This window comes from Strongylocentrotus purpuratus, unplaced genomic scaffold, assembly GCF_000002235.5.
Source record: "Strongylocentrotus purpuratus isolate Spur 01 unplaced genomic scaffold, Spur_5.0 spur5_scaffold_16, whole genome shotgun sequence".
NCBI classification, from domain to species: Eukaryota; Metazoa; Echinodermata; class Echinoidea; order Camarodonta; family Strongylocentrotidae; genus Strongylocentrotus; species Strongylocentrotus purpuratus.
The window spans coordinates 10843019-10866587 of record NW_022145601.1 but is presented as its reverse complement, the minus strand read 5'-3'; the positions used below and the strand labels follow the sequence as shown (position 1 = coordinate 10866587).

The 23569-nt window shown below is 36.6% G+C and overlaps 1 protein-coding gene across 4 annotated transcripts in view; it reads right to left on the bottom strand.

Moving 5' to 3' along the window:
• Positions 1 to 5457: 5457 nt before the first annotated feature.
• LOC577129 (pleckstrin homology domain-containing family G member 5) overlaps positions 5458 to 23569 on the bottom strand; it is a 76125-nt gene continuing 58013 nt past the window's right edge. For all 4 annotated transcript variants that reach the window (XM_030986771.1, XM_030986772.1, XM_030986773.1 and 1 more), the window contains 12 exons: positions 19768 to 19905; positions 18456 to 18593; positions 17051 to 17101; positions 16294 to 16443; positions 15649 to 15759; positions 15000 to 15158; positions 14306 to 14449; positions 13256 to 13372; positions 12202 to 12334; positions 11236 to 11351; positions 9980 to 10864; positions 5458 to 8074 (listed from right to left, as the gene is read on the bottom strand). In XM_030986771.1, the coding sequence (XP_030842631.1) occupies positions 8072 to 8074; positions 9980 to 10864; positions 11236 to 11351; positions 12202 to 12334; positions 13256 to 13372; positions 14306 to 14449; positions 15000 to 15158; positions 15649 to 15759; positions 16294 to 16443; positions 17051 to 17101; positions 18456 to 18593; positions 19768 to 19905 (2145 nt within the window). In that variant the 3' untranslated portion in view covers positions 5458 to 8071. The remainder of the gene's footprint in view (positions 8075 to 9979; positions 10865 to 11235; positions 11352 to 12201; positions 12335 to 13255; positions 13373 to 14305; positions 14450 to 14999; positions 15159 to 15648; positions 15760 to 16293; positions 16444 to 17050; positions 17102 to 18455; positions 18594 to 19767; positions 19906 to 23569) is intronic.

The window sequence follows — 23569 nt, the reverse complement described above, 5'->3', positions numbered from 1 at the left end:
CTACGAGCGCTCAACCTTTTGGCATATCTTTCGTACGCCACTACATGTGAACAAGCTTTTTTTCGTAATGTAACCAAATTTAATGCATACGTCTTTGTGAAGTGCCTCGACTATTTGATTAATCCGTTACGAATAATTGTCTTTCAATAATCAGAATGCGAATTGCATACACATGTTGTTGCTAGGTATGACAAACAAAAAGGCTTGCGCTACCTAACAACATGTAATATATTCAATTTGCTTACTGACTGTTGAAAAAAACGTTGTTGGTAACAGGTGAATGAACTAATATGTATCAACGCACTTCACAAACACGTATGCACTTCACAAAGACGTATGCATTAAATATTGGTTACATGACGAAAGTAGCCAATTGGATTACGGTACAAAGAGATTAGAAATAAAAAGGAAAATATTGCATTGAGTTGTCCTTGAATAATTCTGAGGAAACTATATGGAAAATGTGCTATAGATATTACTAAGTACAAAATGCTGTAGGTTTTTTGATCGCGATAGGCGAGGGGTTGATAGTATAAAATCTATCCCTCCTCCCCCACCCCAACCTCTAGCTTTCTCCTTCTTTCTCTCTCTCTCTCTTTGCTATGTCTCCCCTCTCCTTTAATTTGTCTCTATATCTCTATCTCCCCTTCTTTCATCCATCGCTCTTGTTCAGTTGCTCCATCTATTGTTTGTGGATATCTCTATTTTATTTATTCAATCCCTCCCTGTTCCTCTCTCTCGCCCCTCCCACCTCTCTCTCTCTCTCTTTCTCTCTCTCTCTCTATCTCTCTCTCTCTCTCTCTCTCTCCCTCTCTGTCTAGATCATCAGTCAGGGAGTCAGTTGGTAACCAAGGGTTTGAAACATGCATAAATTAAAATATATTATATCGTGCATCAACAATTTATTGGTTTTTGATTGGTTGAGAGCTCTTCACGTGACCAGAAATATTTCAACCATTTTAAGGTTGCTCTGAAAAGTACTATTTGGGATTTGACCCCCCAAAAAGATAATTTTTTTTGTAAAATTTAATTTTCTTAATGAAAACTGTAGAATGCCAATATTTTTTCAAACTTTACTTTGATAATTTTTTAAAAATTCAATACAAATTTGTTAAATTAATTAAAATACATGCTTTTTTGTTTCTTTTAGAATTTTTTTTTTTTTTATATGCAGGACATAAAAACAAAAATACCCTGCCTTCATTTTGAGGTACATGTTTAAAACATGGCTCGGTGACTCTGTGACGTCTTGCCCATAGTTTCAACGAAGACATCTCAAGACAGTGTATATACTTTATAGCAAACAGGACCTATATTCATACAACCTTACTAGCAAGTTATCAACTATTAGTATAGGCTACAGTACTAGGCTCAGTAAGGTTTTATAAATACGGGCCCCGGTTTACTGGCTTGGTTGATTTCTAGAAAGTCGTTACAACTAACTGCATGTAACGGCGGAGCAAGCAATGTGGTTCACATATCGCGGGGCGTTCACTGATACAGAACCTGTCTCGCTAACGGAGGTTATCAATTGTCCTCCAAAAGCGGCATTCTCTGCCTGGTAATCTTTGCTCACGATATCGGAAACGAGAATGAAGCAATGAAACATTCTGCAATGAGATCTCATTTTATTTCATTCAATATGGCAGGTACAATCATAAAAGGTCTCTGATTATTTAGAAATATGCAGTTAATTATTCTTACAAAAAAAACTCTCGGAACCCCAAACATTCATAGCTACCAGAAATAACATTCACTGTGTATTTACAAGTATAACTCATCCCTCCATTTCAAGTAGGAAACAAAGTTTTTAAAACATCTCACTATACCTATCTAGATGGTGCATGATTGTAACAGTGAATGCTCTAACTCAATCAATAGAGCACAATAATTTTTTCTTCTTAAATAAAGGCAATATTTTATTTTCAGTCAACCTCACACACTCCTCGACATCAGAAGAGCTGGATAAAAACAACGCCATTTCCATCTCTTTATTTTAGTATCTACTATTAAATACATAAAATCAGATGCTGAAACAATCAATAAATATGTAATAAAATTAGTTTAGATTCCACCTTGTCCGCCCCATAACCCTTCAGCAGACGTAACTATCCAAAAACATGGGGTTTCCTTCATTTTCTTCACTGACAAAAAAATACCCTCAACTACACAAAATTAGCAAGGATCAGGAATAAAGAAAAACATGGAGGCTATGAGCATCCTTGTGCTTTTTTCAGTATGGGGAGGTTTTGCCCTAGTGATAACAATTTAATATAACCAAATTGATTTTCCTTTGATAGGGTGAATAACTGATTATTAACAGATGTATATATATTTTTGGGGGGTTGTTGTTGGTTCTTGCTGTTGGTCCTCATTATTGGCAATATTAATGTTGTCCGTTCTCAAAAATGACTATATGTTCAATACAACTTTGTCTTTTGAAGACTACATCTTACATTTTTTACCTTTAATATAATGAACTTATAAATACATTCATTTTTTAAGCAATAATAGAATTATATCTCATTAAACATATCAATCAAATTATATATCAAGTACAGTAATATTTCGATTTTACATACAAATGGGCCATATTTTGCCGAAGACAATATCATATTATGAGAAAAGTGAAGGAATAAATAATTCTTATAGGATTTAGAGAAATAAAAAAGAACTAGAAATTATCATAATTTTTCCCTTTAATACATAGTATACCATGAGCAGGGAAAATCTATCACAGTATTTACTTTTGAGCATTAAGTACTGAATATACATTTAAAAAAATTTTTTTTGGGGGTTGTGGGGTTGTGTGGGAAACACAACTTTGCTGAAATTTCAACTTCTGCTCAAACATGACCATAATGATATTATGATAAAAACACACAACATTGTGCCCTTTTTCAACTGCATCTAGTGATAATTCCTTCCTGTTTTCACAATTCATGTCATTTTTGCAATAAATGGAAAGATCGGGAAGCAAATGAAATACATGTATGTCATACTCAGTTTCAAAACAAAAAATTACATTGTGCAATCGTCAAAAAACAAATGACAACTTCCTGACATTTAACAATAATATTCAACAGAAGACTAGCATTGTCTCTGTCCAGCTCGGGAAAGGAGCCCGTAAAAAACAGCACAAATGCTTAAAAATTTATAGGGGGAAACAAGTTTTCATGTGCATAAATTAAGTACTCAAAATTCTGTTGCATATTCATCAGCATCAATACATCAACAAAAACAATTGCATCCCATAATACTCTCTCAATAATAACGAGTGATAGTCATCGTTCATTTCAGACATCAAACAACGTTTTTTGCACATCTAACCATCATCATTAGTATAAATGTCTTAGCTTGTATAGTCAATATCATATAAAACTAATTTAAAGAATTTCCAGAATAAAAATATATACAACTTCTTCATCCTACTCTCTCTTTCTCTCTCTCCTCCGCCAAGTTCACCTGTTCGGATTAAACCAGTTAATCCAATTTTAAATACACAAAATTAACAACAACAACAACAACAACAACAAAGGATTATCTCCTTGGTGCCACGATACCTGTAATAGAAACATGACTATCTGTACATACCCTAAAAATCATCAAAAATGCACAGACTGCCGACTTTCTCATTGAAAATCACAGGCACCAGCGTTACAAGAAAAAGACAATAAAAATAAAAATGCAGACGCTTCTTCCATTAAGAAGCAGAACATAGGCTGGCATTTTTATGAACTGTATAATCAGTCACTTCTTGGTCATTGTTTTTTTTTCCCCCAAATGAATTTACTTGTATTGTTGGGTGGTAGATACTGATGAACTCAATCTAGTACGTCCAAACAAGACATGTAAACAAAACCTTTACTTTAAAATTACTCAATACCGTTCTTTCTTTCCTTCTTTTGTTTTCATGGGCAACTGAACATTTAGTTAACAAAAACGTAATTCCACTTTTTGTGGTATTGCACCCTCAGTGTTTATAGGGCTGATTTCCTAGTTATTATTTTTTCCATTTTAATCACAAGCTCACCATCCTGCTTTAGCAGTCCCTTAAGAATGACACATTTATTAAATTATCAATTAAAAATTGCCATCCATAATATACCTCAAACCACGTAACAGTAGAAAATAGTGCTGACACACAATAAAGAGACGAGCCACAAACTACAGGTCCACTATAATCAACCATTACATACGAAATCTGGATTTCAGTTTAAAGGCAGGCTTTACTACTTCAGTCGGAAGGGATTAGACCACCCAGCGAGCCAGCGAGGTCACTGTGACAGGTGGCTATCTCATTAACTCAGCTCTCATTTAACATAAGAAAAAGAGGATCATGGGGGGCCAACAGGCACCGATTGGGGAAGTTTTCTATATAGAGGGAGCAAGTAGCTACAAGTAGGACAGTGTGCCTTTAAAACTCTACACAATAGCAGTCAATATAAAGAACTTTGTGATTTACTTTAGGTAATAATAAGGAGAAAAGGGACTTGTAAACCTTAGTGCATCTTTTACCCAATTTCAAAAGGTTGCGAGGCGTTGATTAGCAAACATTCAAGAAGTGCCAGATTTAATGGCCGGCCTTTGTTATTGAAAAACTCACAAACTCACGAACTAATTGGTAAGCTGCTTTTGTGTGATATAGTGCAGGCAGGCAATAAAATGGACTGTGCATGGAGTAATGAATTTTAATTGAATTCATTAAAAAAAACTTAAATTCAAGGCATATTAACAGACAAAAAACAGGTAGAAACTGATGGAGATTCTTAGAGTTCAACACGAGCATTTTGTTTATAACAGAACGACGATGGTAGCGGATAAAGGTTATGCATGGCATTGCATTTCATGAAGGGAAAAAAAGATCATTGGAAAGTTCAAATCTGACCCTTCTATTCTAAACCTATAAGCATGACCTGACATGACCCTGATTGACCCTAACCCTAATATATAGTACTCATGCATGGCAGGGTCACTCTGAAGTAAAGACATGCTCTGTGTGCAAATGTAGAATCAGATTTCTCCCTTTTCAGTATACTTGATGATATATGAGAAGGGTAATGCGTACCGGTATATTAAAGGGATTGGGTATCTTTGTCTCAGATTATTAACTAAATCCTGGATTCAGCTCATGCTGCAATCATAATTATAAACCTTTAGGTCAGTCAGGAATCCCATGACTTTTACAAGCCAATCGCCTGTCTGATTATCAAGATATCTATGATTGGAAAATCAAAATGTCAAAAACCGTTTTCCCAACGATTTTTTTAACACTACAGTCTATTGGGGAAATTAGTACCCTATGGTAAAAACGGTCACTCAAAGATTTAAATTTTTTGAGGCACTTCATGATCATTTTGAAGCACAATTTGTTTAGGGCTTCAATATTACACCATATCACAGACACTGATAACATGTAGGGCCATGCATCTCAGATTTGTAAAACTGGAAACATTGTGAAACAATGCCTTTAAAGATACAAAGGTGAAGAAATCATTGCTTTCAAAGCGATGCTTTCCACAGCAGGGTTACGACAGAATTCATGGTCAGATGGAAATACAGATAGAGGATTGCACCAGCAGGAATGAAACGTTCATCAACCCCAGATACCTCAGAAGTGAGATCATGTGATCGCCATGGAAATGGTGTCAACAAATTTCGAGCAGCATGCACTGGAGTTTCAAAGAGACTGAAATCTACCGTAGCTCTGCATTCATTATATATCTTCTTATAAATAAACAGAGAGAGATAATAGCTTCTGGTCACAGTGGAACAATTTTCTTTTTTCCCTTCACAGTGCCCCGGCACAGTTTCCTCCCAAACATGCCTAATGCTTGAAGCTCGTACTTCATTTACCTCATATAGCGTATGTTTATTTTGTTTGTATAAACAAATATTTCATTGAACCATGTACTTTAAAGGTGTCTCAAGTACTTCATGGGTGTCTGTCATGTTACTCTTGTCGACATCACTATCCTTGACATCATTATCATCATTGTCATCATTATTATTATTATCGTTATTACAATGCCTTTCTTTTCCAACCTTACGAAGGGACATTCCTTGCAAGAATCCTGTACTGAGCATATGGGGTTCATATCAACATTACGGTAATAATAAATGCGCCTCGGAATAGAATTATCTAGATAGACAGCGCTATAGAAATGCCCATTATTATTATTATTGTCATTATCTTTACAGGGCTATACTTCAATGGACATTGAATATTCATGATATACATGTACGTGTCCATTTATACATGTTTCATTTTTACCATTCAACCCCGGGTACTTGTAGCTTGGTCAGTTTAAACAGAGCACTTTAAAAACTGAGTATGAAAACAAGGATTAAATGTGCATTACCATGCCGATATGAATTCAAGGACATCATCTACCACACAACGGTTTCCTCCAGCATGAATTAAATAGATTCATTAGGTATGAAAATGTTGCATATTTGTGACCTGGCACATACATATCATTGTTTTAATTCACAAACTGATATCATACACACCTTGAATTACAATACACAATAACAAAAATGACTGCATAAGTTGTGTCCATGTTTGATGCAGTAAATTACCTCTATTCAATAGAAAAAGTGTAATCTTTAAAAAAAAGTTTTCTTGTCGTGACAACAGGTCATCAGCTAAAGAAGCTATAGATTACTTTGTTGGTATAATTTATGGGACAGTTTCAGTTGAATATGGGATAATCATTCATATATTTTCAAATAAATAGGCTATTTATTTGCTGAATCCAAAATTCAAAGACAAATATAGTGATGCCAATTTAAGGGGTTGAAACGAAAGATATATTTATTTATTCACATAATCTACATACACTTTTTCCATAGCTAATATATACAGTGCTTGAGCTGCAAATTGGCACCTATTAAAAGCGCAAAACCTAGCCATTGCATTGAACAAGAGGAGTTGAGCAATTTTTTTTCTTTTCTTTTGCAATTCTAGTAACATTTTACGACACTAATTTTCAAATCGACAAGTTGTTATTTGTTATTCACAATAAATGCACAAACATTTTGTTAGGAAGTATATCATTCAACTTTATCAAGTGACATTTATCTCTACTACTAAGCAGTGATTACGTCTATGATCATGGTTGTAAGCTTGATACAGTCAAACCTGCTTTAGTGACCACCTGCATAGAAAGACCACCTGTCTGTAAGGACCACATTCTTCAGGTTTCCTTAAAAGAGTAACGTTTCTCAATGAAACATGCATCTAAAGAGGAAACTGTACATAACACCAACTGCCTATAAAGACAACTTTTTGTGTCTCCCATCCAAGCGGTCTTTCTAAACAGGTTTGACATATAACACTGGATGAAACAAGACATGAGTTTAATCCATGCACAAAACAAAACATGATTTTAATGGAAGGCTTTCTTTCTTTCACAAACAAACTAAAACAATCTTGTCTTCTGGTAATGAAGCAAAAACTCACCACATCCCAAAAAATCTGTGTACTAAGTTGGTGCCAAAATTGAGGAAAAAAGTGATATCTGCCAAAAGTTTTTGATAAGATGTTGAAATTATTAAAACAATAGAATAGAATTATAAGAATGTCAAATTGGTTGAGCCTACAAATGGAATACATAGTCAAATATGGGCATATACATGCTCAAGTTCTGTATTCGAATTTCAGCAGGTTTTCAAAACTATGTTTAATTGTTAAATAAAATTTGATTTTGAATCAAAATTTTCCACGAACTCAAGGCCAAGTGACCTGAGAGTTGGTATTTCATCGGGAAAACATTACATAAATGACAGCCAACACAGACCGTCCTTTTAGACAGTTTTTCTGATGCCCTCAACATTACCAGAACTCAAGAATTCATTCAATGGTACAATTAGGTTGACTAGATGGAATGATAAAACTAAAGATTAAACCAAATTAATAAGTTGCTATCAGGGTACAGTATGTAAGTGTGTGTGTATGTGTGATCTAGTAAACTGAGATCCATGCAAAGCAAAGCGATGAGGCTAGGTGAAGCTGCTGACGGACATCATGCGACTGTCGGGTCGGGAGGTAGAGTGGCTTCCTATGGGATCACTGTCATGCACACAAACGGCAACAAAAAGAGAGACAAAACAAGGAGAAATCGGTTAGAAAACGTGATTATTACATTCATGGATTAGTAATAACAGTGGTAATATTATCACTCTGACAAAATCATAATTTGATGTACATCATGTATGTTAGAAGAATTGAGTTTAAATAACTGAGATGTATACTGGATGAAAAAAGGCTTGGATAAGTATTCCAACTGTCAGTGTATTAAAACACCATTGTGATTTCCTATTCAATTTCTTTTAATGAAATAGAATTGAGGTGGTAAGTCAGGTGTGTCATGAAAAATAGGTGAATTCCAAAAAAAAAAATCTTCATTTTCTAAAAAATAATTACAAGATAACCTCTTGATTTGGTATTCACATTATATCAAAGTTCATAGTCCATGGACTTTCTTTATACAGTCAAACCTGACCATAGTGACAAAAAGTGGTCTTTGTAGGATGGTGGTCACCAAAGCAATTTTGACTGTATTTTCTATTTGAGGTAAATATGTGGCAAAAACCACTTTCCATTTGAGATTAAAATGTGGCAAAGATTTAGGTCAGTTTCGTCATGAACAACATAGAGAGCATATATTTGGATTTTTTTTTTTTTTTAAAATCAGCAAAACTGACATTTGGGTTATACAGGAACCAACATACTTCCCCTACATCTTTTTTTTTCTATGGGATGCTATTTTTAATTAAGAATTTGCTTGTCTACATCTATGTGTCCTTTGAAAGGGACTTGAGCTAACATCGGCCTAAACATCCAGTATATAAAAGAGTTTTTAAAACTCAATTTGCATGTCATACATGGAATGATAGTGATTGTAAAAATAATAGAAAATAGTTTGTGCTTATGGTAAAGAGGCGCTGTGATAGTTTATCAATAATAAGATCATGATAAACTTAAAGCAACAATACCCTGTAAAATTTCACAGAATTCATTGAGAAAGTGGCAGATGTGTGCCTTCATGAATTAACAATGTAGATCTTGTAGGACCTTATTGCAATTCTGCCTTTAAATGAGCTCAAAAGTGCTAGACACCAAGCAGTAATAACATCGGGTGCACTTGGAATGCCCGGTTCATTCAATCATATGACACAATTGCAATTACGACCTTAGCTTCAACAAGCACTGAATCTATTTTGGAACATATTAACTAAAGTTTAAATGCATGAGCTGGTTTTTCAAACAGGGGCAGTGCTAGCATTGTCATTGCATTTGCTTCTGTACCTATTTTTAAAGTTTTGCAATTAGGCATTTCCAACAGTTCTATGGGTCCCACAACCAAACATTTGTTAAGGGAGAAGACAAAAAGAAATGAGCCAATTTGTCTTAGGTTTGACAAATAATTAATGATTATATAGTCAAATGAAGATTAAACATCCTCGACACATGATAATCAAATGTACTTGAGTTGATGTAAATTCATTTCCCTCTCAGTTAAATCCAAATCCAATAACGAGAAAGGCAGATTTATTTCTTTGAGATCTAGAAGAAGTACTTCAAGAGAAAAGTTCTTCATACAGGTATTAAACAAGTAATCAAATTAGAGTAAGACAAGATTTATAAATCAAATAATGAGAAAGGCAGATTTATTTCTTTGAGATCTAGAAGAAGTACCTCAAGAGAAAAGTTCTTCATACAGGTATTAAAGCCCCTCTGCACTAGTTTGGAATGGAGGGATTAGACCTCCCTGCAAGGTCACTGGCAGGTGGTTATCTCATCAAATCAACTCTCAATTAACATAAGAAAAAGGGCATCATGGGGGATCAACGGGTACCACTTAGGCATTGTTGGCTGTATAGAGGGCGCAAGTAGCTACAAGTAGGACAGTGGGGCTTTAAAGAAGTATTCAAATTAGAGTAAGACAAGATTTATAAATCAAACAGAAGTTACTTTGATTTTACTCTGCATCTTTTCCCAAATCTTTTTCTTTTTCAGTGTGCCCTCTCCATTTGTCTTGCTATGCTCCTTCTTCTCCAGGACGTGGATGTTAGGCATACTGGGTCTGTGGTGCTTGCTTTTGGCGGGCGTCGCCGATAGAACAGTTCCCTTTTGCCGCTGGGGCGACTTCTCCTTTTTGTTCTTAGGGGGCTGATAGTAGATGTCCGTCGTCACCGACGGTATTTCTCCTTCATCGTCATCGTCGTCGCTCTCAAACGACATGATGCGCTGCTGTGTCTCTCGGGTAGGCGACATCATGGGTGACTTGGGGACCACCTCCTCTGGCGGGGACCCCGTCGAGAGACGCCGCATCGCCGCTTTCAACCCAGATTTGTTTTCTTCCGTGGCTATCTCGGGCAGGATGCTGCCCAGGAGCGAGCTATCGCTTGGAAAGTCTGTCTCCTGGTAGGAAGTGTTCTTGGTGAGAGGGGCTCTGAGGTTCAGTTTGGGGTACGGCTTGGGCATGGTTTTAGGGGGACCCGAATTCGGTTCCCCGGTACTCTGGTTATTGCTATTGTTCTCCTGGACCCCGGTGCCGTTCATGACAAGTTTCTTGTCGCCGTTCTGGACGGCATACTCCTCCTCTTCTGTCATTCTCTGCAGGCTACTGCTGGAGCCGTGACTGGAAGGACTGTTGGAGCTCCAGCGGTTGGAGCGTTCCATCTGTGGAGATTGATGTGGGCTGGCTGTCGGTGAACTACCGTAGCTGAAGCCCTGCTGAGGGTGAAGATGATGGTCCTCCATCAATGCCGCAATGGGCGTCTGAGGGTCATCGGGCTGCATCTCATCAAAGTACTCGACATCGTCATCGATACTGCAGCATTTGTTGTACAGGTCCTGAAACATCAACAACAACAAATTAAAAATGGCACATACTACAATTCTGGGTTGAAATACAAATTGAAATGTAAGAAATATAGAGCTGCTGCTGATTTTCTGGTTGTAACATCATGGGAATTTCATAAATTTGATATCATGTATGGATATAAAGGAAAGGAATGATGAAATAAAATCTTTCTTTTCTTTTTCTATTGCATTTAAAGCGTAAGTTGAGAGAGAGAGAGGGGGGAAAAAGTTCAAATAGGAAAGGGGAAGTAAAGATAGAGGAGTGGAGACAGGAAGAGAGACAGACAGATAAACAGAGAGACAGGGAGAGAAGGACCCCCCCCCCCCCCCCCCAAGAAGAGAAAATGAGAATAGATGTTTACCTTTGCCTGGCTGATCTTTTCCATCCAAACAGCGACCATTTTTTCTTTCTCTGGCCATGCCACGAACCCTGTCATTGCACAATCGTAGTCATCCACACACAAGACAGCAAAGCCAGCTGAGAAAGAAAACACAATTACAGCAATCTCTTGCTTTAATAATCATAATAATAGAAAATAATATATATTTCTTCCACTGCAGAGTGATGATGACAACTTAAAGGGATCCGGTAACTTCATCTTAGATCCTTTAGAAATAATCCTTGATTTAGCTCCTGCTGCAATGATAATTATAAACCTTTAGGAACTCCATGACTTTTACAAGCCGATCGCCTGTCTGATTATCAAGATATTAATGATTGGAATAACAAATTTTGAAAACCGTTGGCCAAACGGTTTTCATAACACTACAGTCTATTGGGGAAAACTAGTATGGTAAAACCGGTCACTCAAAGATTTTTTACTTTTTTGAGGCACTTCTTGATCATTTTGAAGCGCGATTTGTTTAGGGCTTCAATATTACACCATATCACAGACACTGGTAACATGTAGTACCGTGTATCTCAGATTTAACATTGTTAAACGATCCCTTTAAGAAATCCACTAAGACAGATATTGGCAAGGTAGGTGTGTGGGCATGTAAAATGTAATAAAAGGTTATATATAGGCTAATTCAAGCCCTAAATGTATGCTGGTAGTGAGGGGATGGGGGCAGGGGATGGGACCGAGACTTCTGACTGAAAGATGGATGAACAAACCACTACACTACGATGCTCCCAGGGGGGCGTTTCACAGAACTTGACATCAGTGACAAATGACAGTTTTTGTTATAAGCTACTGAAATCCTTGCTTCTGATTGGTTATCAGCAGATTTGTCACTGATTTTTGTCATCTGTCATTGAAAAAAGGCTTTGTGAAACGGGCCCCAGGTTGACTGGAAAGACATTTGTATGCAGGTACCAAACTTACTTCCATCTTTGAGTTCAATGACCTCTAGCTGGTCTACCCTCATCGGTGACCTCACGACCCGGTATTTCTCTCCCGTCCTATTTTGCTTTGCAAGGACCAAGGCATCGGTGAAGAGGAATGCATAAAGCGTCGACTGAGAGAGGAAAGGACAAGGTAAGATCAGGAGAACAAAAGTTAATATTAATAGTTGTATGTGCTTATATACCGCCTCACACTTACTTTATCAGAAGTCTCTAAGCCCTCTACAATAATGCGGCATAATTACCCTGGCTTTAGCAGAGCAGCTATCACGCGCTCTGCGTTTCAAGGAATAAGTTCCTACCAGGTCCCCATTTACTTCACCAGGGTGGGGTGCAGCACAATGTGAATGAATTTCTTGCTGAAGGAAATTAACATCCTGGAGTGGGATTCGAACTCACACCCTTATGATTGAGAGACGAGAGTCAGCGCCATTACACCATGAGGCTTCCACGTATATGTTAAACTCAACAGTCATTTTGGTATTTGCATAGATCACTTTCATGTTATCAATATAAGCCTGTCTATCTTGACACATAATAATGTCTATGCCCTGTACCTTTAATTTTTTTAATGATAGCCCTTAGGATCAATTACTGTACAACCAAATATCCAACAGTAGCCATCTTTGTAATATGAAACCTTTTTTCAATGGCAAAAAAGTTGATATTGTATTTCATTTGTTTCTCATCATTAAATATTAACAAATCTGCACCACCTGGAAACTTTCCAAACTTTCATGCACATATAAGTTTTTAGTTTCACAGTGTAAAGTTCCTTTACCACACTATTCCCATGTACTAAACAATCATCCATACAGAAGAACAGATTAATGTAGTTTCTTCCAAAATACAATATTACCAAAAGTACTTGGCAAACATTTACAGACTATTTAAAATACAGAATTTTTAACTGGAAAGACCCTTTTTTGCAAAATCAAATGCCGTAATCTACATGATACATGAAGCTACAAACACCTTGATAAAATATGAACCATACAGGAAATTAAAAAAAAATAAAAAGAGAAGGTTCTTACTCTGCCCGTCTTTTCTTGAAGTTTGAGAGCACCTTCTAAGAGTAGCCATCTTGGGTGGATCTGACTGGCATAGGGCATAGGACTGCTCACATCAAACACCGAATGAGCTTCCATTAACTGGAGGGTGCAGGAAGAATATGGAAGAAGAAAAGGAAGAACATACATCATCAACATCACAACCTCGGACCTCCTATCTCTTAGTCTCTCTGACATGCACTTCTTCCCCCTCTCTCTTTCCCCTCTATCTCCTCCCTACTCTCACCCTCTACCCCCCCCCTTCTCTCCCCCTCTCTTCCCCTTTCTCTTCCCCTTTCTACTCTCCTCTCCCCACTCTATCTCATTCTCTATTCATCTCTTACTCTGTGTGTCTATTTTTCAGTCTGCATTTACATCTTTGCCCAGAACTATTTAGGCAGTTGATCATCTTCTAATGTAGGCCATAGATACAAGAATTATTGAATTATTAAATGTGTAAAATTTATAAAAAAAACAAAAACGAAAACCACCTGGATTAGTCTTCTGCATCGTGATGGAGTTGTACCGATTTGAAAAATCCCCAATTTTCGAAAGAAGTACGAAATAAGTTGACATTTGTTTCCAATGCACACTCTTCCGAAATTGGAACAGCAACTCAAAATTCACAATTTCTTAGTTATTTGGAATCATCAGGCATGCCACACGTGTACACTCCTGTGGAAGAGAATTCCACAGTCTCATGCAAGATAGGAAAACAGATCCACAAATATTTCTTGATTTCTTCAAAATACATATTTGTTGATTTCTTTGAAATACAGGCACCTCAAACTTCATAACATGACAATTTATATATCCAACCCCGATTTTTAGGATGTTACATGCCATATTTAGAATATCAAGGCATTTGAAGAGCCATGCATTTCAGTGAACACTTTTTATCTGATGCTCTTCCACACTTGCATAATACAATGATAAAGCTCACAAATTATTTTTCACCTCTTCCCAGAACTCAACCTTCTCTTTAAGTGGAAAAAAATATGGGTTGAAAAGGGAAAAGGTATCCCATGCACTCACCCTGCTTAGCTCATCGCATCCTGTTGGTGCGTTGGGAACCTCGTAGCCTTCCAGTATTCCAGCTACCTTCTCCATCTTCTTCCTTTCCTGTTCTTTCTTGATCTCATGGTTGATGTGGGTAACAAACTCCACAATGTGCTCAAACTGAAAACCAAAATAACAATTGGGAAGATTGTTATCTCCCACTACATAGTTCCATGACATGAAATTTCCACCGATAAGGCTTGCTCAGATATGATGTGGTAAACCGATGCTTCTGTTGGACCCCCATCAACTACTACATTGTACTTGGTTACAAGGCACTCCTTCATTTTAACCTTAATATTTTTTCTTTAACTTTACATCCCACTCCTTAAACTTTGTTAACTCAGCCTTTTCTTGAGGGCAGTCTTAGCCGACTCATCAAGACCTTGCCTATCATCAAGAGATGCTCAGAGACCCAAAGAATTACTACTTAAAGCTAGTTTAACCAATCTTTACTCAATAAAAGGATATGGTAAGAATTCTTGGTAGATTTTTGTGTCAATTTGGTATATAAAGACATATCGGCTGCTTTAATATTCAAGGCCTGGCTGTTGGCTCTCGGGGACGTGTACATCCCCTTGAGCCTATATAACAGCCAGGCCTCTCAAAGCAGTTGATATATCTATACTATTGTTTTTACATATCCCACCGCTACCACCAAAAAACTCACCGTCTTCTTGAGGGCCGCCTTCGGCACTTCGTCTTCGCAGTTCTTCTGGACCCGATCTACCATCAGGTGATACTTGGTGACCCTCTGCATGGGGTAGATCAGGAGATCCCCTAGGCCTCGTAGCCTCATCTGCCTGGTGATGTTATGCCCCTCACACCACTAAGTAAAAAATAGTGTGAAAAAAAATAAGTCTTTAATAATAATAATAATAATTATAGGCATTTCTATAGCGCCGTCTATCTAGAAATTCTATTCCGAGGCGCATTAATTATAGTTATATTACCTTTTATACTAAAAAGCTAGAAACTTTTGTGAGTATGTAACCCTCACAAATTTCACCAGACGTTGAGATTTGCAAAAGTGTTTGCCATGAAATAGTTGGTGCCCACTATTCATTTAAAATAAAATAATTTCTAAAAACTGTCACTTAATGCTATTATGCAAATCATCAGTCTAACTCCGTTCACTATAACACCATACTCAATTTTTTCTGAGATGTTCTTCCACACTTGCATAATAACAATGAAAATGCTCACAAATTATATTCACCTCTCCCTAGAACTCAACCTTCTCTTTTACAACAAACACACGTATGTGAAACCAATAGCACATTCTCATGACTGGTTTAATATTAACATTTGTTTCATACCTCAAAGAAGGCCCTGAGTATATTGTTCTCTTGTCTCTTCTCCCTGACATAGTGAATACAGCTATCTTCCTCGGCGCAGAACTTGAAATACGCCGAAAACTGATCGGAGAACTGCAAAAAAAAGAGATCCAAACATTAACAAGTAGAGATTTAACCCATTGATATTTTGAGAGAGAAAAGAGTAAAGCTCCCACTTTTTAACAAACAATAAAAGGTAAGACATATCAAGGAAAATGAAGGAAAAGTATAAATTGCTTTGAATTCTTGTACTGTTATTTTTTTAAAATTTCAAATAGGGCTAAATGAATATTTTTATTATTCAAATTGGCAACACTAATATTCTTCATTTATTAGTACACTATAATAAAATTTAAAAATGAGCTATCAGAAATGAAAATGAAGAGATATAAATTGAAAAAGTGAAGAAATTACTCATTAATTTGGAAAATTAATGTGAATTTGTCAATTTGTTGTCGATTTAATATTATACTTTAAACATTTAATAAAAATTAAAAATATCATTATGTGAAAAGGAATCAAATTGAAGTGAATTCAATTTACTCGAACTAAATTCAATTTAATAGAACTGAACTGAAAATACAGAAAACAGATATATCATGCGGAAAACAGAGAACTATTTCTTACATCCTCAAAAGCTGTAGCGATATCATGAGGATCCATAGGTTTACCGCTGTCCCTGGCTTTCTCCACGATCTTCAGGAGATTCTCTTTCCAGAATTTTGTGTGAGCCAGCTCTAGCACTGTGATATTGCTGAAGATTTTCTCTGTCTCGATCTGGAGGGAGGACAGAAAATTCACAGTTATGAAGTGATTGACGTTATATAGTCACCAGACATTGGCCCGGGGCCTTTATTGGTTAAATATACACGATTAGAGCCGGTGATAGGACATTAACTGTATCAGCTTCAAAATACTGGAATGATCTACCACTTAAAATTAGACAGTCTTCATCAGTTATTACCTCCATAAAGGCCTTGAAAACACATCTTTTTTGCAGTTTGTAGTTGTAAGATTGTTTTTCCTATATACCGTAATCGCTTTGGGCCTTATGGGAAAAGTGCTGTATAAGTAAGAATAATAATAATATACATCCACTCAATGGATATATTTCAACCCAAGACTCAAAGAACAAACAAGCCCGCAACACTTTAAGTTTTGATTTCCTGAATTAAACAAGAGTCATAAGAGATACTACAAGTTCGTTTTTGTTATTGCTTCACATGGATAAACAATCAATTTAAACACATCATCTTTCCTCTAATGAATCTTGTCTAATTCAGGGAATCAACATAACTTGAGGTAATGCATGCTTGTTTGTTCTATGAGTCTGAAGTTAAGGATTACAAAAATAAATATTTCAATGAAAACATTCATAACCTACCTCATTTAATATTGCCGCTGTTTGGAGATTTAGGAGACAGCACATGTACAACTGCAAAGAAAACAAAACAAAAATTATCAATATATAATAATGTTTAAAACATTAATTATTATAATACCTTAATATTTGAACATATCCACCAGAGGATTTGACACATGGTTTTACTGTTCCCCTGGTCTTTCCTTAAGTGATGAAAACATTCAAAGGATTAGTTCATGCCAAGTATTCATTTACTACACCAGGGTTGAGGGTGGCAAATGTAGCTGTAAGTCTTGCTAGAGGAAACTTTGTGCCACTGCTGGGACTTGAACCTCAAACCATCTAATCTACAGTCTGGTGATATATCCACTACACCACTTCATTTTGACTAACTATACCAACTATAACATCATCATCATCATAACAACCATCATTGTATTCAATCTCATCCTCACCATAAGCAACATCATCATCTTCAAAACCATCATCATCATTCTCATCCTCACCGTCAGTATTACCAGCAGTACAATCCTCACAAACAAGTAAATCATTATTATCTTGGAAGCATTAAACGCTTCGAGACTTTGGTGGTAAGCGCTTTATAAGTAACATTTTATTATTATTATTATTAAACCTACTATACATCATACATAATCCTACATGTACGTTAACTTGTCAATTTTTCACCACAAGGATTATAACAAATCCAACATCACCATGGTTGCTATGGTTACAGGATCGTAAATGGATATCATCTGTTGTATTTACCCTTTTCTAGGGCTTAGTATAACTTGTACAGTATAACTTCCTTGTTGGAGTAATAAACTCCTAAACACATCTGTCATTATAAAATTCTTCTTCCCCTGCTCCCTAAGAGTTCCTACTAGCAAACTACCTAGATACTATTGTTCATATTAAAAGTGTTACAATTTCTGAGACTGTTCAAAAATTATACTTTTGATATCGGTATCATTGTCATCATCTTATTCATCCTAAACACCACTACTATCATCATAACCAGCACAATCCCCACTATCGCCATCCACACCACTATTATCATAATAATCATTATCATCACCATCATCATCAACACCACCACTAGCATCACCATCTTCATCTTCTTCATCATCATCATCCTCATCCTCATCATCATCCTAATCATCACAAGTACACCACTGTCACCATCACCATCACCATCACCATCATCATCATCATCATCATCATCATCACCATCACCATCACCATCACCATCATCATCACCATCACCATCACCACCACCATCATCACTATCATCATCACCACCATCATCATCATCATCATCATCATCATCATCATCACCATCACCACCATCATCATCATCATCATCACCATCACCACCATCACCACCATCACCACCATCATCATCATCACCTTAGCAACAACTTACATCTATGATAACCCTGATCTGTTTGATGTATTTGGCCTCAGTGGCAAGGAGTTCCCAGATACCCTCTTGAAGCTCTTTAGCTCTCTTGCTCATGGTATTCCTAATGTCGATATCAATCAGGTCTTTCCAGGAACTTTCCTGTAAACAAGAGACAAGCACAACATTTAAGACAATTTTCAGTACTTGCAATGAAGCTTTATGTCAAGAAAAATGTAATCAAAATCTCAATGTAATTACCGGTACTACGTGTAAGCATGTATTAATTACATGTTGTGGTAATTTTATTTAAGGCCACCAAAATTGTAAACACAGAAGCCAAAATGTGCTGAAAAACTGAATACCCTGAAAATTGCCAACATGAATATGCTTAGGACAATGTCAAAGGGAGACAATGTATGTTGCCTAGACATATAAAATGCTAGTTTTTTTCTCATCATTTAGCAATTAACACATATAAATATGTGGTGCTAAATTTGTTGGATTTTGGAGAACAAAATTGAAATATTACTTGGCAAGTACACATTATATTGAATGAAATTATTTGTATTGTGCAAAATTTCCATGCACTAAAAGAAAAAGAAGAAGAAGAAGAAGAACATAAACAAGAAGAACAAGAACAAGAACAAGATCAAGAATAAGATCAAGATCAAGAACAAGAACAAGAACAAGATCAAGATCAAGAACAAGAACAAGATCAAGAACAAGAACAAGAACAAGAACAAGATCAAGAATAAGATCAAGATCAAGAACAAGAACAAGAACAAGATCAAGATCAAGAACAAGAACAAGATCAAGAACAAGAACAAGAACAAGAACAAGAACAAGATCAAGAACAAGAACAAGAACAAGAACAAGATCAAGATCAAGAACAAGAACAAGAACAAGAACAAGAACAAGATCAAGAACAAGAACAAGAACAAGATCAAGATCAAGAAACAGAACAAGAACAAGAACAAGATCAAGAACAAGAACAAGATGGAGAAGAAGAAAAGGAAGATGGAGAAGAAGAAGAAGTAGAAGAACAAGAAGGAGAAGAAGGACGAGGAGGACAAAGAAGGAGGAGGAGGAGGAGGAAGAAGAAAATGTGGGCAGCAGAAGATGGAGGGCAGGAAACGGAAATAAGAAGAGGGCAAGAGAAGATGGGGGAATGTGAGAGTGAGGAGGAGGAAGAAAAAGATGACACAAGTACAAAGCTCCATGGAATAGGAGGCGGAATAGGAAATGAGAAGAGAAGGAACAGCTGGATGAGGAAGAAAAAAAAAGAAGAAAAAGAAGAAGAGTAAGAAGATAACGGAATGAGAACAGAACATACCATAAACAATATTTGCGGATCTTCATTCTCATTTCTCTGGTACTGAAGTGATAGTAGAGGAGGGAAGCCTGGTAGGCCCTGGACCAGGTAGTGGTCCAGCTCATTCTGGAGCTTGATCAGTTTGGGATCCATCTGTGCCTAGATACGTCAAAATTATTTCAAAATTAGGGAGAAAAACAAATAAAAACAAAGTTAGTCTCAGAAGGTGAGCACACAAGGACAAGAAAATGCACATGATATATATATATATATATATATATGGAGAATGCGCTCATTAAAACGTCGGACAGGCCGATATTTAGGCTCATATGTTCCATACTCTGTTCGTCTGTACAATCAAATGGAGTGAGGATGTGTGGAGTGAGGGCCCAAGTATCGGCTTGGCATGGTTTTCCTTCCTTCCTTCCTTCACACTGATGTTCTATCCTTTTCATCATTTTCAATGTGTAATACTAGAATATAAGAATATTTCTATCTTGTCTATCTTTTATTTTGATGGTTCTTCTACGATTATAAACACAACGATATAGTTTCTCATATATATATATATATATATATATATATATATATATATAAAACGTATTTGTACAATGTGTGACCAAAACAAATTTCCATGTATTCTTGTGAATTTGGATGAATAAAAAGAATTGAATTGAATTGAATGTTGTACCCCATGCACATGATATATGTCTTATCCCATGCACATGATATATACCTTATCCCGTGTCCAATGAATTGTAGTGTGTGTGCCATAACCTCTATGATCCATGAACAGTAGCCTACAACTTCATGACATATAATTCTGGCAGCGATTGTTCTAGGCTTATTTCAAACACTTTCGTCCTATTCTCTACTTGAATTTTGGACTTTACACTTTACCTAACCCTGACCCTAACATAGCCTAATACCTAATCACAACCCTAATCCCAAGAAAAGATTGTGATGAACCAAAACTTGGAGAAAATAGTGCAAATATAAGATCACTACCAGTACATGGACAAATTTTTAATGATATCTTAAAAAGGAAAAAAAGAAATGAATGAAAAACTAGATGGAATTCGACTGCGCGCAGTCGAAAATGATGCCTCCGTTAAAGAGCAATTTTACAAACCAAAACAGAAAAAAAAAATTGAATTCACGTTCAATGGTAATCCATTGACAGGTTCTCAGAATATTGTGATTACAAGCAATTTCTCATATACATATATGACCCTTTGATCTTTGACCTCATGACCATAAAATCTACTCAGTTCATTGGCTCTGCAAGATGTTCTGAGTTAAATAGTAATCCATCTGTCAGTTCTAATGAGAATGCGTTCACAAGCTATTTTTGCATACATAATGGGCCCATGACCTTTGACCTTTGACCTTATGAACCAAGAATCTACTCAGTTCATTGGCTCTGCAAGTAACAAACATGACCTAATTTTGGCATGAATCCATCAATCGGTTCTTGAGATAACGCGATCACAAGCTGTTCTTGCATTCATAATGTGCGCTGTGGCCTTTGACCTTTGACCTACGTGCTCCAAAATCTAATCAGATCGTCTTCCTATGGTGATACACACTATCACTAAGTTTGAAGTTTAAATCTCCAGTGGTTCTTGAGATATCATGATAACAATCTCAATGTATGGAATTTCATAAGTTGACCTCTGTGACCCTTGACCTTTGACATACGTGCTCCAAAATCTAATCAGATTGTTTTCCTATAGTGATACACACTATCACTAAGTTTGAAGTTTAAATCTCCAGTGGTTCTTGAGATATCATGATAACAATCTCAATGTATGGAATTTCATGAGTTGACCTCTGTGACCCTTGACCTTTGACATACATGCTCCAAAATCTAATCAGATCGTCTTCCTATGGTGATACATACTATCCTTAAGTTTGAAGTTTAAATCTCAAATGGTTCTTGAGATATCGCGCTAACAAACTCAATACAAGGAATTTCATAAGTTGACCTCTGTGACCTGTGACCTTTGACCTACGTACTCCAAAATCTAATCAGATCGTCTTCCTATGGTGATAAATACTATTCCCGAGTCTTAAGTTTAAATCTTAAATGGTTCTTGAGATATTGTGATAACGGTCAAACGGGACGGACGGACGGACGTACGGACGGACGGACGTACGGACGGACGTACGGACGGACAACCCGAAAACATGATGCCTCCGGCACCACCTTCGGTGGCGGAGGCATAAAAATTGTTTTTTAACAAAAATCCAATTTGTAATATATGCTGGAGTATCTTACATTGTTCTTGTTCAAACCCTAAAAATTGAAGTCCTCTTATACCCTTTTCACATCTATTTTTCTTAACCCCGGACTATCCTTAACCCCATACTATCCTTAACCCCATACTATTTTTTTTGCTGTTCACATCTATTTTCTTAACCCCGGACTATGTGCTTAGCCGGGGTTAAGAAATTTCACGCGATTCACACTACGTTCGCCTTAGCCCCGGACTATTCGATAGCTCATGAATATTAATGCTTTTGCTACCGCGCAAAGCGTTTTCCCTTTATTATTTTACCGATACAAATCAATTACCCATTTTTCATCCAATTCACTTGATAAATTTACCTACGTAAATATGACTGATAATGATAAATGCAATAAAAAATTATGAGCTACATGTTCTTTCACTACTTTTTTAAATCAATTTTATAATAAAGATTTTTTCATAATGACCTCTGCCTCGTAAAAGACTAAACGTCAATACAGAGAGCATGCATGCGTAACGTGAACTGCATGCATGCGTAACGTGAACTGCATGCATAGCGCGCGATAAATGCAAATTCACGACCACACGACCACGCTGTCTGTGATTGGCTGTTGCTTAGCCCCGCTTCTCCTTAGCCCGGTTCGGATTCACACTACGCAGCTTAGCACCACAATTGCCCGGCTAACCCCGCAATTGCCCGGCTAACCCTGCTATTTTGCAGGGCCAGATAGTCCCGTACTATTTGTGGGGTTAGCCCACTTTGGCAAAACGTAATGTGAACAGAAAGCCGGCTAAAATTACCCCGGGTAATTGGTGGGGCTAAGGAAGGAATTGGTGGGGCTAAGAGCCCCCTTAGCCCCACCTATTTCCCGGGGTTAAGCAATATTTGGTAGATGTGAAAAGGGTATAAGACACTTCAATATATTTTTTCATTGATTGAGCTAAATGTACCTAAAAATTGCTAGCACTGAGCTAAAAACATTATCACATTCACACAAGAACTACATTCAATCCCTTGGGTATGTATAGTCCTAATTGTGGTCGGACGGATCTTTCAATAACATTTCCTTCTTCCGCTATTTTCATCTGACCTATTCCCTGATCTCACGTTTCCCCGCATAAACAAAACTTCATCCACTTTGGATATATTTTAAAGAAAACAATACTCATGTCATTTTTCAAGTGTATAGATCAAGATGCTACAGCAGAGATATGTGCTATAAAAACATTGTATTATTATATAATTATTATTATAATGATTACTGTAATTGTTTATAATTCTATTTCTATGTTTAGCAGGCAGAGCAACAAAATACTTCCCCATATGACAAATTGTAATACATGTACAGTATAAGAAAAAGGATTAATTCTGTTTCATTTCTTTTTTATTTTGGTGGGTCCCCAGTAGAAAGACATTACCATTGAACCGTGCCATAACATCCTGTCAAACGCAGCAGGATTTTCTATCGCATCCTACACTCTTGGATTTTCAGAATTATCTTCAGAATCATTCTTAAATATATAATACAAAATCAAATAAAGGCCCGGTCACACAGCCTTTCGCGTCTGTA